This window comes from Jaculus jaculus, chromosome 10, assembly GCF_020740685.1.
Source record: "Jaculus jaculus isolate mJacJac1 chromosome 10, mJacJac1.mat.Y.cur, whole genome shotgun sequence".
NCBI classification, from domain to species: domain Eukaryota; kingdom Metazoa; phylum Chordata; class Mammalia; order Rodentia; family Dipodidae; genus Jaculus; species Jaculus jaculus.
This window is the reverse complement of record NC_059111.1, coordinates 92,426,414-92,439,098: the sequence shown is the minus strand read 5'-3', so window position 1 is coordinate 92,439,098 and position 12,685 is coordinate 92,426,414. Positions and strand designations below refer to the sequence as shown.

The 12,685-nt window shown below is 38.7% G+C and overlaps 1 protein-coding gene across 3 annotated transcripts in view; it reads right to left on the bottom strand.

Annotated features, from left to right (window-relative positions):
- Positions 1–12,685, bottom strand: part of Mkln1 (muskelin 1) — a 144,205-nt gene that overhangs the window by 83,763 nt on the left and 47,757 nt on the right. For all 3 annotated transcript variants that reach the window (XM_045159991.1, XM_045159992.1, XM_045159993.1), the window contains 2 exons: positions 4,573–4,715; positions 2,854–2,942 (listed from right to left, as the gene is read on the bottom strand). In XM_045159991.1, the coding sequence (XP_045015926.1) occupies positions 2,854–2,942; positions 4,573–4,715 (232 nt within the window). The remainder of the gene's footprint in view (positions 1–2,853; positions 2,943–4,572; positions 4,716–12,685) is intronic.

The window sequence follows — 12,685 nt, the reverse complement described above, 5'->3', positions numbered from 1 at the left end:
ATATCATTTAATAGACAAATAAGTTGTATAAATATTAATTTTCTATATACCAAAATTGCTAAGAACTGTCTTGAAATTATTTAGAAACTCTACTTAACCTTCTGCCTGAATATCCTAAATCTAACTCTGGGCCAGGTAAAAGACATTCGTTAAAATAAAAAGGATGATGAAAGAGAATGGAGAATGACTGCTCAAGAAGTAGAGCTTCCCTTGAAAGAGATGAAATCTTCTGAAGACCTCTCATACAGCATGGTGATGACAGTCACAGTAATGAACGATACACTTGAAAACTTTCAACAAACTACAACACATTAGGTGATGGATATTTTAACTAGTCTTTCTTAATCATCTTAGTATCTATATATCAAAACATGTTAAAACACTTTAAGTACATATTATTATTACATATCATGCTTTAATAAAGCTAGAAAAAAATAAGGTATCTACCTAGTCACTAAGAGATAAAGAGAGGGGGGAGGGAGGGAAGAAAAAAGAGGGCAGGAAAGGGTTTCAACTACCTATATATTTGAAACTGAAGACTGAGGAACTGCTAAAACCATGCAATGATTTTTTTTTTTTGAATGGGTAAAGAACTACCTAATAGTACAAATGAAGAAATAACCAAGAATTAAATGTACTCAAAAAACTTTTTTTTCCTTTTTTTGGTTTTTCACGGTAGGGTCTCACTCTGGTCCAGGCTGACCTGGAATTAACTCTGTCATCTCAGGGTGGCCTTGAACTCATGGCAATCCTCCTACCTCTGCTTCCCGGGTGCTGGGATTAAAGGTGTACACCACCATGCCCGGCTACAAAAAACTTTTTTAAATGAATTATCACAAGAGAAAAGGATTTCTCTTGGCAATTATTTATGACAAAAACTAAGAGTTACAGAAGAAAGTAACACAATAGTCAGCCAACTAGTCCAAAAACAGTGCTTATTCTATGAGTACTCTTTATTAACACCTCCTTCCGTTTCTGTGGTACTTCTGTGTTCAGTTGGCTGGTTTTTCATGTGTTTGTTTTTAGAAATGGGATCTGGCCATGTAACTGATACTGGCCTGGAACTCCCTACGCAGTGCAGGCCAGCCTAAACTTGGGCGCCCTGCTCTGCTTCCCAGTGCTGGGATTACAGGAGTGCGCTACTGCTTTGCTTCCCAAGATTTCGGCTGGACTATTAGATACAGAAAAAAATCCTCTGGGATATAAGTGGTTAAAAGGTTTTAATAAATCAGTATTTCGCTGGTGCAAGTAGTCTTTAATTAAGGATTACAAATATTTCTTTTGATTCAAAAGTCTATTCCTGATGACTTTGTTGTTCCAAAATGACTATTTTGTTCCAAAAGAAATTTTCTCCCAAAACAAAAAATGGCATTTAGTATTAACTCTTTATGGACTCTGATTCACTTTAACCCCAATTTCAATACAGTACTTCCAAATATAAAGGACAAAGATGAAAGTCAAAACATTTAGGTCTTCAACTTTTCTACCCTCTAAATCATAAATCCTAAATATAAAATAACCCAGCCTTATTTTGGAGGCGGCATGACAAGTACTTTCTTAACTAAAATAAATATGTACCTTAAGATCTATTTTTTGAACCCTGGTTTGCAACGCATTAGTGCACCATGAAATCAATTTAATGTTTAACCAGCATTTCACAAAAGCAGTATAGTGCAAAAGAACAAAACAGAAAATAATCATAATGTTCTGCCTTAAGTTCATCATTACTTGACTTTTATGCATGTAAAGAAGCTGATAAATCTTACATGAAAGCCGGGCGTGGTGGCGCACGCCTTTAATCCTGGCACTCGGCAGGCAGAGGTAGGAGAATCACTGTGAGTTTAAGGCCACTCTGAGACTACATAGTGAATTCCAGAACAGCCTGGACCAGAGTGCAACCATACCTCGAAAAACAAAAAACAAACAACAACAACAAAAAAATTACATGAAACAATTAAGGAAATCAAGTCAATATCCCATAAAGGCTTATAAAACATCTTTCAAGTGAGAAAACACTTGGGGAAAGAGCACATGAAATAACTATGGATTTATAAAGCAAAGGTCAGCCTACATTTTTGTAAAGGGACAAACAATAACATGTTGTCTTTGGAGTACAAAGGAAGGCAAAGACTACGTAAGCTACCCAGTGTGGCAGTGTTTCTATTAAAAAACAGAGGCTGATATAAGAGTTTAACCCTGATGGAGATATGACGAATATGCAGTATGTCCATACTGTAAAGTTAGTAATATGAAAGAATAGGGACCTATAAGACTTGTTCCAGTTATTCCAGTTTATACACATGTGGCACTAAAAATGGTTTGGGGGAGCTGACACAATGGGTGAAGTACTTGCCACACAAGCATGAGGACCTGAGTTCATATCCCCACAATCCATAAAAACTATCAGGTAGGCCAGGTGTGGTGGCGCATGCCTTTAATCCCAGCACTCAGGAGGCAGAGGTAGGAGGATGGCCATGAGTTCAAGGCCAGCCTGAGTGAATTCCAGATCAGCCTGGACTAGCATGAGATTTTACCTTGAAAAATAAAAATACAAAAACAAAACAAAATAAAACAAAGCTGTGAGGCACAAAGAGTGGTGAACAGCTGTAATTTATGTGCTGAGGGGGGTGGAAGTGAAACCCCTGGGGACTCACTGGCTAGACTAGCTGAATTGGTAAGGTGCAGATTCACCAAGAGAACCTACCTCACAGAATAAGGTGAAGAGAAACTGAGGAAGAGCCCACCCCCAACGGTAACCTCGGGCCTCTACCCACACATGTACACACATGAGCACCCACACACAGATGCACACCACACACAAAATGTTTTCATTCCAAAATGTTAAAGCCTTACCAATTTTAATGAATCGACAGGGAAACATCTGTTCATCAATTTTATGTTTCAAGGTGAATGTTTCTTTATTATAATCATTCTTTAGGCCACTGTACAGGTGAAAAAAACTTCAGGTTATCAAATCTAACTCCATAATTTAGTAACACAAAAACACAGCTTAAGGTTGGAGAGATGGCTCAGCGATTAAAGGTACCTGCTTGCAAAACCTAATGGCCTGGGCATTCAATTCCCCAGTACCCACGTAAAGACAGATGCACAAAGTGGTTCATGTGTCTGGAGTTCATTCACAGGGCAGGAGGCCCTGATGTGCCCATACCCACTCTGTCTCTCTCAAATAAATAAAATATCAAAATATAAAAAAGATTAATTTCATACTCAGATTTTAAGTTTAAACCATTGTTCCTATGACCAAGATAATATAAACAGATAATTGGAACTATAGGTCAAAACCTGTACATTCCAATCAATTGCACTGCCATTTTAGCTTTAGAAACCACAGGAATTAATTGAATGTTTGGTATTAATTAATGTGGCTATGCTGCAAAGAAATGTGTGAGGGTCTTTAATGAATAGTATGACAACAGTTAGTAGTAGAAAAGAAATTACAATAATTTATAAACAAAGCCAAATATTAGAATTTGACAATGAATGAAGTTAATTATCAGATATACCAAGATTTCTTTTATAATTCAACAAATTTTCAAAGACAACCATGTTCTATTGATTTAACAACATCTGCTTTATCCTAAATAAGTTAACCCAAATCACCACCTCTACTTAATCAATTTGAGACCAACACAAACATCTGCACTAAAATAACTTATATCCTAAAATGCTTTCATGACTTAATTAGAGCATAAATTAAAAATCAACACTTACTTATATAAAGTATTTTCATAGAATATACCATGTCACAAATACATGCTAAATTGCCATTTTAAATGTCTCTCCCACTAATGATCTGATTTTTCATTATCTAGGGGCAATTCAACATTCCTAGCTTTCAATTTTAAAACTCTAAAATTTGCTCCACCTTTTTGAAGTGGAAGGTATTGTGTCACATATATCTTTTATTTATATAATCTTTTTAACTTCCAATTTATGGAAAACTCTAGATTAGGGAAATCAATGTTTTGGGTAAGGTCTGTATTTTTAGAGCCACAGTTTAGTTTTTCCAACCTCTGTCTCTACAGCAAAAAAGGTGGGTTGTCTACTTTACCAGTGCTGGGGATAAAAACGATAGTAAGTAAAGTGAAAGTATTTCTATTTTAACTTAAAATTTTTATTTACGTGTGTGCTTGCTGCTGCAAGTGAACAGAAGATGCTGCATGACTTTTGCGTCCAACTTACGTGGGTGGCTTGTGAATTGAAACCAGGCAGGCTAGCTTTGCAAGCAAGTGCCTTTGACCACTGAGCAATCTTCTCAGCTCCTGAAAGTATTTAAGTCATTAACAGTTCAAAGACATGACTCAGGGAAAGAAAGAAATGCATTTGATTTTTCTCATCTAGTGGTAACGTTAGTAACTATATCTGATAGTTTTAAAACAGGCGTGTGGGGGAGCTAACTCAAGTCACAGCAAAGACGATGGGAGTAAACAAAATACTCTTTCCTACCCTTGGGGAAGGGGAGAAAAGGAGGAGGAGGAGCAGGGAAATTCAGAGTTAGCTACAGAGAAACTAAGATGGAAGATGATCTGTTCCTCCCATAGCAACACTCACCTGGACAATAGCTCTGTCATATTTTCTTCATTCATTCCACCAAAGACTTTAAATTTCTTCAAATTGCAGACATGAGTTTTCTCATATTTTCCAAATGTTATATTTTGAACTATAGCAGGCCTTTCAAGCTTCAGGATCAGATACTGAGAACAAGAAACAATCAAAATATATTCTAAACAAAATGACAACTTTAAAAATTACAATCTGGGGCTAGAGAGATGGCTTAGAAGTTAAGGTGTTTGCCTGTGAAGCCAAATGACCCAGGTTCAATTCCCTAGGACCCATGTAAACCAGATGCACAAGAGATACATGAGTCTGGAGTTTGTTTACAGTGGCTATAGGCCCTTGCGTGCCCATTCTCTCTCTGTCTCTCTTCTCTCTGTCTCTGCTTGCAAATATATAAATAAATATGTTTTAAAAATTACAATCTGATCTGGGTGTTGTGGCGCATGCCTTTAATCCCAGCACTTGGGAAACAGAGGTAGGAGGTCTGCTGTGAGTTTGAGGCTACCCTGAGACTACATAGTGAATTCCAGGTCAGCCTGGGCTAGAGTGAGACCCAACCTCAAAAATCCAAAAAAAAAATACAATTTGTGTTATGTGGGGGTATATACACATACACACGTTTATAAGCAAGCACTTTTAACAACTGAGCCATCTCCCATGCCCTTGTGTATGTTTGTATGTGTAGGTGAATGTGTGTATATAGGCCAGAGGATGATGCCAGGTGTCTTCCTCAATCTCTCTCCACTTTGTTTACTAAGGCAGGGTCTCTTATCCAAACCCACAACTCACCAATTCAGCGAGTCTAGCTTGCTAGTTTAGCCGATACGCTGTCTGCATCTCCTCAGTACTAGGATTATATGTGGTATGGCCCACTTGTTGAGTTTTTACATGGGTGCTGGGACTGTGGTCTTTATGCTTGTGTGGAAAGTACTTTAACCACTGAACCATCTCACAACTTTCAACAGCTAACAAACTTGACTGTGGTAGGTTTGGGTTGGTTGGTTGTTTCTTTGTGTTGCAGTAAAGCTAGAGAATATTATACATAGCCTTAGTCATTATTAACACTTTTTATTCTAATTGTGCCCATAAACATCATCATCCTAAACTCTGACAGTAAAGGAAGAAAAACTATGGCAAAAGTTCTAATCAATAAAAGATATTAAATTAAAGGCATACCCAATCTATGAACAAACCAATTAAGATTATAATGCCAAAGTAACAATTTCATAGTCCCATCAACTATGTTTTATATCAGTGATAATTTTCTTTTGGTTTTTGAGGCAAGGTCTCACTCTAGCCCAGGCTGACCTGGAATTCACTATGTAGTCTCGGGGTGGCCTTGAACTCAAGGTGATACTCCTACCTCTGCCTCCCAAGTGCTGGGATTAAAGGTGTGTGCCACCACGCCCAGCTTCAGTGATAAAATTTTAAACCTAGAATAAACTTGTGGATTTATTAACCATCTCTGCCAATTTTACAGATGTGTTTAATATTCTCAAGTTTTCCTACCACCTGTTGGGAACTATGAACCAAACCTTGGCCATGTTAACAGAAACTGCCATATAGCATGTTAAGTTTCTACTTCCTCACCTAATACTCAACTACCAGAAACAATGGAATCATACACCTGGCTAAACACTCCCCCATTCTGCCGGTAGCTAATGAAGAAACAAGAGCATTGCAGTTTAACCAGTAACTCTATGATCTTTGCCCTGACCATGTCCCCTTCCCCCTACAACCCTATATAAACCTACATGTAAGAATAAACTCTCTAGGCCGTGACAAACACCTAACATGGTCTCCTTCTTGTGTCTGTTTGCCTTTTTTCACCGAGGTTAGCTTCTCGAGTCCTTGTTCAACTCCCTGCTGGCTGGGGCACCACCCACTCAATAAAATGGCATCAGTGAATTAGGAAAAATATTATGTAGTTTCTGATTATAAAATTAAAAAGGAAATTTACTACTGACTATATGTGAGAGAAAGCTATTCAAAAAAACAATTCAAGCCGGGTGTGGTGGTGCATGTCTTTAATACCAGCACGTGGGAGGCAGAGGTAGGTGGATCACCGTGGGTTCAAGGCCACCCTGAGAGTACATAGTGAATTCCAGGTCAGCCTGGACTATAGTGGAGTGAAACCCTACCTCGACCCCCTCACCCCGCCAAAAGACAATGGAAAGACATCATTTGTGACAATATGGGTAGTACACATAATCAAGGTAGTAAGAATGAAGTTAGTAATCTTTAACTATATACAAAAATTAACTCAAAATTGATCTAAAACAAACAAAATCCATTACTAAGGAACAGTGAAAAATTTAATAGCTAGTTTTAAATATTTAGAAAAAATACAGAAGTAATTTCCATTAAACTAGATTTTATAGAGGATGTTTAGATACAACACCAAAAGTACAAGCAATGAAGGGCAAGCTGCAAATCACAGTTAGAAGAACATATAGCCCTGTGCAACCCCGGCTCACAGTTACAATCCCAGCTGAAGGAAAGCTGAGATCAAGGCCAGCCTGGGTTACAGTGCAACGTCCTGTTTCATAAAAATACCAACAGCAAAAAAGTAAAATGGCAACCTACAGAATGGGAGAAGACACTTGCAAAGCATATACCTAATAAGGGTCTATGATACAGAATACATAAATAATTCTCACAACCCCACAACAAAAAGACAACCTAATGTGAAAATGGGCAAAGGACCTTAATAATTCTTTCTCCAAAAAGGTAACATATGGCACATTAAAGGATGCTTATAATTAGTTAGTTGTAAGACGATTCTAAGCCAAAACCACAATGAAATGATACTTCATATGCAATAATGTTAACAGAGAGGGAGAGAGGGAGGGGGGGGGAGAGAGAACAGAAAAAAGTACTGGCAAAGATGCATAGAAACTAAAAATTTCCTAAGTTACTGGTGATTTGTGGCAATGTAACACCAATCTTGGCCTTTATCTTCACACAGCTTTTTAAAAATATTATTTATTTATTTATTTGACAGAGAAAGTGAAGGGAGAGAGAGAGAGAGAGAGAGAGAGAGAGAGAGAGGGAGGGAGGGAGGGAGGGAGGGAGGGAGGGAGGGAGGGCGCGCGCGCGCGCGTGCCAGGCCACTCCAGCCACTGCAAACAAACTCCAGATGCATGTGCCCCCTTGTGCATCTGGCTAACGTGGATCCTAAGGAGGGAATTGAACCTGGGCCATTTGGCTTTGCAGGCAAATGCCTTAACTGCTAAGCCATCCCTTCAGCCCACACAGCTTTTTTCCTTATGTCTATGTCTTCTAATAGACACATGCCATTGGATCAAACACTTTCCCCAGTTAAGGATGATCACAACTAGAGACCCTTATCTTAATAATTACATTTGTTAAACCATTCTTCCAAATAAGGTCTGATTCTGAGGTTCCTCATACCTTTGGAAGCTAGAGACACACCACTATTAAAACAAGTACACAGGACCAGACAAGCAGGAAAAAAAAAAAAAAACCACAGAAAGTCTGTGAAGATGAGTTCTAGATCATATCAAAATGTCAATGTTCAGCAGGGCGTGGTGGCGCACGCAATTAATCCCAGGACTTGGGAGGCAGAGGTAGGTGGATCACTGTGAGTGTGAGGCCACCATAAGACTACATAGTGAATTCCAGGTCAGGCTGGGCTACAGCGAGACCCTACTCAAAGAAAAATAAATAAATTAACTTTAAAAAGTAAATAAAAATAAAGTTAGTGTAACCAGAACCCAGTAAGCAAGGCAGAAAGTAGTATGTACCGACAATAAAGTAGTAAGTCACCAGATCACCTGTGTCATTATATGTAGTTCAAATACAGATGAAGCGTGACCTATCAAGTATACCATAAAGCAATGACCTAATTACAAAGGGACTACTTTTTGGAGAATGGATGAGGAAAACTGGCTGATCATTTGAGATGCTGTTACAATATTTGAGATAAGAGATGAGATTAAGAATGGGATATGGTGGCACATGCATGTAATCTGGATTGCAGTGTGTTCAAGGCCATCCTGGGCTATAGAGTGAGACCTGGTCTCAAAAACAAAACAAACAAAAACATTAGATGAAATGAAGGACAACTGAACTAGAAATGTTATAGACTTAGAGAGGAGTAGACAATTTTGACATATATATAGGAGAAATAATTGATGAGATTTGGTGGCAGACTAGAAGATATCAAGGATGCCAGTTCAGACTTGATAAACAGGGTAATGTCATTTTCTGTGAGGGGACAAAAGTGGCATGGAAATGAAACTAGCAGCATACAGATTGTATGTCTACGGCTATGAGTAAATCGCCCTTTCTCTTCTGTCTTACAACAGCAGTGACTGACTTCTCATGATTCTGTGGCTTCACTCAACATTTCTTCTACTGGAACCTCTTGTACACATTTCAGTTGTACCCTGGCAGGAGAGAAAAGCTTGGCTGTGGTAGGAGTTAAGTTTAGCTGGACCTGAGCTTCTCTACTGGAGCTTACATTCTCTAGTAGACGGTCTCTCTTCAGACCACAGTTGTCTCAAAGTTATATGAGGCCTTGCTTTCTGTTGGTCTAAGTAAGTTACAACACCAAGCAAGACTTGCAACTCTACTGGAAGGAACTATAACTTATGATCATATAAGAACGTACCTTAAGACCGTTTTAATGCATGGTGCAGCAACAAATTCAAAATCCACTGAAAATTAGAAATTCTCAAAAAAAATTAGAAATAAAAAGCAAACTTTCTCAAGTGATAAAGGCCATCTATAATATATCCACCATACTGAATTCCCTCTAATCCCAAGACAGAGTAGGCTGAGTAGAGATCCAAGAGTAAGCAGAAAGCCACAGAAAGAAAATAATTGTAGGTCAGGTATCAAAATATATATCAAAATAAAGGCCCTGAGAGAGCACACCTTTAATTCTAGCACTTGGGAGGCAGAGGTAGAAGGATCGCTGTGAGTTCAATGCTATCCTGGAACTACAGAGTAAGTTCCAGGTCAGTCTGGGTTAGAGTAAGACCCTACCTTGAAAAACCGTAAGTAAATAAATAGGACATAAATATAAAACATAAAAAGCTCGTAAAACATAACAGTAACAATATAGCTCAGCAGTAAAGAAGTTTGCCTGCAAAGAAATCAGACCCAGGTTCAATACCCCAGTACCCAAGCAAAGCCAGATGCACAAGGTAGCTCATGTGCCTGTTTGCAATGGCTAGAGGCCCTGGTGCACCCACTCTCTCTCATTTTTTCTTTCTACTTGCAAATAAATTTTTAAAAATTTACAAAAGGGATACTGCAAATTATAAATGGACAAACTGATATGATGGAGAATGGAATTTCAAATGGGAAAGTGTGGGGGTGGGGAGGGAGGGAATTACCATGGGATATATTTTATAATCATGGAAAATGTTAATAAAAATTACAAAAAAAATAAATGGACAAATTGTTTAAACAAACATTTTACCAAAGAATATTTTGGGAAGGCAAATGATCATATAAAAAGTAACATCATTAATCATTTTAGAATATGAATTAACTCAAAGACTTATACATTAATTTCCAAAGCATACTTACTGCTTATGGGCAAAAATTGAAATATAATTTAGCACTCACCAACTGGCATAACAATCAACAGAATAATATATGCATACAGTAGAATTTAGCCATGCAACAAAAATGGATGTTGGGGCTGGAGAGATGGCTTAGCGATTAAGGCACTTGCCTGCAAAGCCTAAGGACCCAGGTTCAATTCCCCATTACCTAAGTAGGCTAGCTGCATAACGTGGCACATATATCTGGAGCTTATGTGCAGTGGCTAGAAGCCCTGGCATGCCCACTCTCACTCTTTCTCTATCTGCTCTTTGCAAATAAATAAATATTGTCTTTTAAAAATGGATATACTATTGATACAACCTAAATCAGGAATTAATCTTAAGATACTATGCATAATGTATTATTCCACTTATATAAAAAACTTGAACTTGGAGCAGTGGCTCACACTAAACCAAGAGGAGGATGAGTTCAAGGCCAGCTTGAACTACATAGTCAGAAAGACAGACAGGGGGAAGGGGGAGGGAGGGAAGGAAAGAGAGGAAGAAGGGCAGAAAGAAAAAAAGATGAGGAAAGACTTCAGAGAAAATGAAAACTATAAAATGTAACGAGTAGTGAAACAACATAGATCAGTGGCTGCCTATAAACAGGGATGGAGGCAGGTGAGATTAAAACTGGTACATGGAAAATTTTTGGAGGTAACAGGTACACTTAGTATCTTAAGTGGTATTTTCAATAGAGTACACACACTGTGACAGTTTGAATGTGACAGTGTAAATGTATGGCCCCACAGACTCAGGTGATTTATTAAAATTAAGCTTGTAACTTGGGTCTCCAGCTGCCCAGCTGCAGGAGGTGTCACTGGGGTCCAGACCTAAGGTGTTTTGGGGTCTTGATTTTAGCCCAAAGGTATGGAGAGAGTAGCTTGAGCTCTGGCTGTTGGTACTTGTGCTGGCTATTTGATGGCTTCTCTCTGCTTGGATCTATGAAAGGAGGCAGCTTCTTTTGCCATTGATGGACCTTCCCCTGGATCTGTAAGCTTGAAATAAATCCTTTCCTCCCATAAAGTGCATCAGTTTAGATGTTTGTCCTAGCAATGTGACTGACTTCCAAACATATCAAAACTTACTAAACTGCCAGGTGTGGTGGCACACGCCTTTAATCCCAGCACTCGGGAGGCAGAGGTAGAAGGATCACCATGAGTTTGAGGCCACCCTGAAACTACATAGTGAATTCCAGGACAGCATGGGCTAGAGTGAGACCCTACCTAGAACAACAACAAAATAAATAAATAAATAAATCTTACTAAACTGTGCACTAAAAATATGTCAGTTATTTCTCAGTAGCTATTAAAAACTAAAAGACTGCTCCGAGAATGAATTGGCAAGCTACAAACTGATTTAAAAAAATATCAGAAAAAGAAACTTATGTCCAGGATATATGTAAACAACTCTTACAACTCAATTTTCAAAAAGGAAACAAGCACAATTTTTAATGGATAAAAGAATTCTCTCTCTCTTTCTCTCTCTCTCTCTCTCTCTCTCTCTCTCTCTCACACACACACACACACACACACACACACACACACACACACACAAACTAAATGAATAGTGCTGGAATATAACTCAGTTGTTTCAGTCCCCAGCACCAAAAATTAAATAATTAACCGAGGGCTGGAGGGATGGCTTAGCAGTTAAGACACTTGCATTCAAAGCCCAAGGACCCAGGTTCAATTCCCCAGGACCCATGTTAGCCAGATGCACAAGGGGGTGCACACATCTGGAGTTCATTTGCAGTGTCTAGAAACCCTGGACCACCCGTTCTCTCTCTCTTCCCCTTCTTCTATCAAATAAATAAAAGTAAAATATTAAAAAAATAATAACCAAATAGCTAATAATGGAAAGGAAGTGCTTAGCATCGGGCCAGAGAGATGGCTTAGCAGTTAAGGTGCTTGCCTGCAAAGCCTACCCATGTTCAACTCTCCAGATCCCATGTAAGCCAGACGTACAAAAGGGAGGCAGGCGCAAGGTTACACATGCCCACTAGGTGATGAAAGCATCTGGAGTTCGATTGCAATGGCTGAGTTCCTGGCGTGGCAATTCTCTCTCTCTCTCTAAAATAAAGTGCTTAATATAAAAGAAAGAAAGAGGAGGAGGAGGGAGAGAGTAAGGGGGGGAAGGAGGGGAAGAAGGAAGAAATGCACGTTGGGCTGGAGAGATGTCCTAGTGGTTAAGGCACTTGCCTGCAAAGCCTAAGAATGCTTATTCAAATCTCCAGGTCCCACGTAACCAGACACCAAAGTGACACAAGGGTGCACATGTATCTGGAGTTCATTAACAGTGAGTGAAAGACCTGGCACACCCATATTCTCTCTCTCTCTGTGTGTGTGTGTGTGTGTGTGTGTGTGTGTGTGTGTGTGTGTATCTTTCTCCCTCTCTGTCTCTCAAAACTAAAATAAAATAAAATACAAATTTTTAAAACCGCATGTCAACAGGAAAATGGATAAGCACATGTTGGCACATTTGGCATATTCATATATTGGAATACTATATACTAAAAAAATAAAGAC